At 31.1% G+C, this 1,059-nt stretch overlaps 1 protein-coding gene across 1 annotated transcript in view; it reads left to right on the top strand.

Annotated features, from left to right (window-relative positions):
- LOC111083705 overlaps positions 1 to 1,059 on the top strand; it is a 10,938-nt gene that overhangs the window by 3,359 nt on the left and 6,520 nt on the right. The window contains exon 3 of the mRNA XM_022380363.1: positions 618 to 701. Coding sequence (XP_022236071.1) covers positions 618 to 701 — 84 coding nt within the window. The remainder of the gene's footprint in view (positions 1 to 617; positions 702 to 1,059) is intronic.

The following is a 1,059-nucleotide window of genomic DNA, read 5'->3' as shown; positions in this document are numbered from 1 at the left end:
TAATTATATTTGAAAATGGTAACACGTAATTATAGTATTTTAGCACGTGTGTATAAAGATAAAATCATAAATAATATTCAACTGGTACAGAATTAAAAACATTTTATTTAGGCCTATAATGCCCTTCAAAAAGTTGACGACTCTACATGTTTCGACGTTACAACGTCATCCTCGGGATGTAACGTCGAAACGTGTAGAGTCGTCAACTTTTTTAAGGGCATTATAGGCCTTAATAAAATGTTTTTAATTCTGTACCAGTTGAATATTATTTATGATTTTAACTTTATACACAAGTGCTAAAATACTATAATTACGTGTTACCATTTTCAAATATAATTAACATATCCTTAATATGAAGAATTAAATAGTTTAGCCTAATGTTTTATACGTAAAATCTTTGTGTGGGTTACATATATGTATATAGTGCAATAAAGCTTATGAAAAGTTAGGGCCAATACTTTTATAGATTACAAAAATTCCATTTCGCGATTCTAATTCTAATTTACTATTTTTATTATTATAACACTTTTGTGTCAAATGTTTCCACTGTAGATTTATATTTGTATAATAATTTGAATACTTTTTACTTCGTTAAAAAGCAGCCATTTTCGTTACAGGTATACTGTCTTTTGTGTGTCGTATCTCAGTATCAAGAGTATGTAGCCGGTAGAGGGCTACCGGAACAGACGATAGTTGTTGGGGTGAGTATTCGTTTGTGTGTTTTCTTCTTTACCGCGCGCGTTATAAGTTTTGATGTGGTCTTTTTTTATAACAATTTCAGTATGATAAAGTGAAAGAAAATATTTTTGTGTCCTTTTGAATTTGAAAACACTTAAAATGACGGAAGGAATATAATAAAAATTGTAGTAACGGGTGGCATTTTAATTTAAGACAGATATTTGCGAAATATATAAAGTGGTTTTAATTCTGGCTCACGAAGAAGCAATCTTTTAATTCTGGCTCACGAAGAAGCAATCTTTTAATTCTGGCTCACGAAGAAGCATTCTTTTCATTCTCACGGCCAGGTGGTTAGGGCGCTCAAATCGTAATCTGCGGGTT

This window comes from Limulus polyphemus, unplaced genomic scaffold (assembly GCF_000517525.1).
Source record: "Limulus polyphemus unplaced genomic scaffold, Limulus_polyphemus-2.1.2 Scaffold10791, whole genome shotgun sequence".
Lineage (NCBI taxonomy): Eukaryota > Metazoa > Arthropoda > Merostomata > Xiphosura > Limulidae > Limulus > Limulus polyphemus.
Note: the sequence above shows the minus strand (reverse complement) of the source record. Positions and strands in the feature narration are given on the sequence as shown.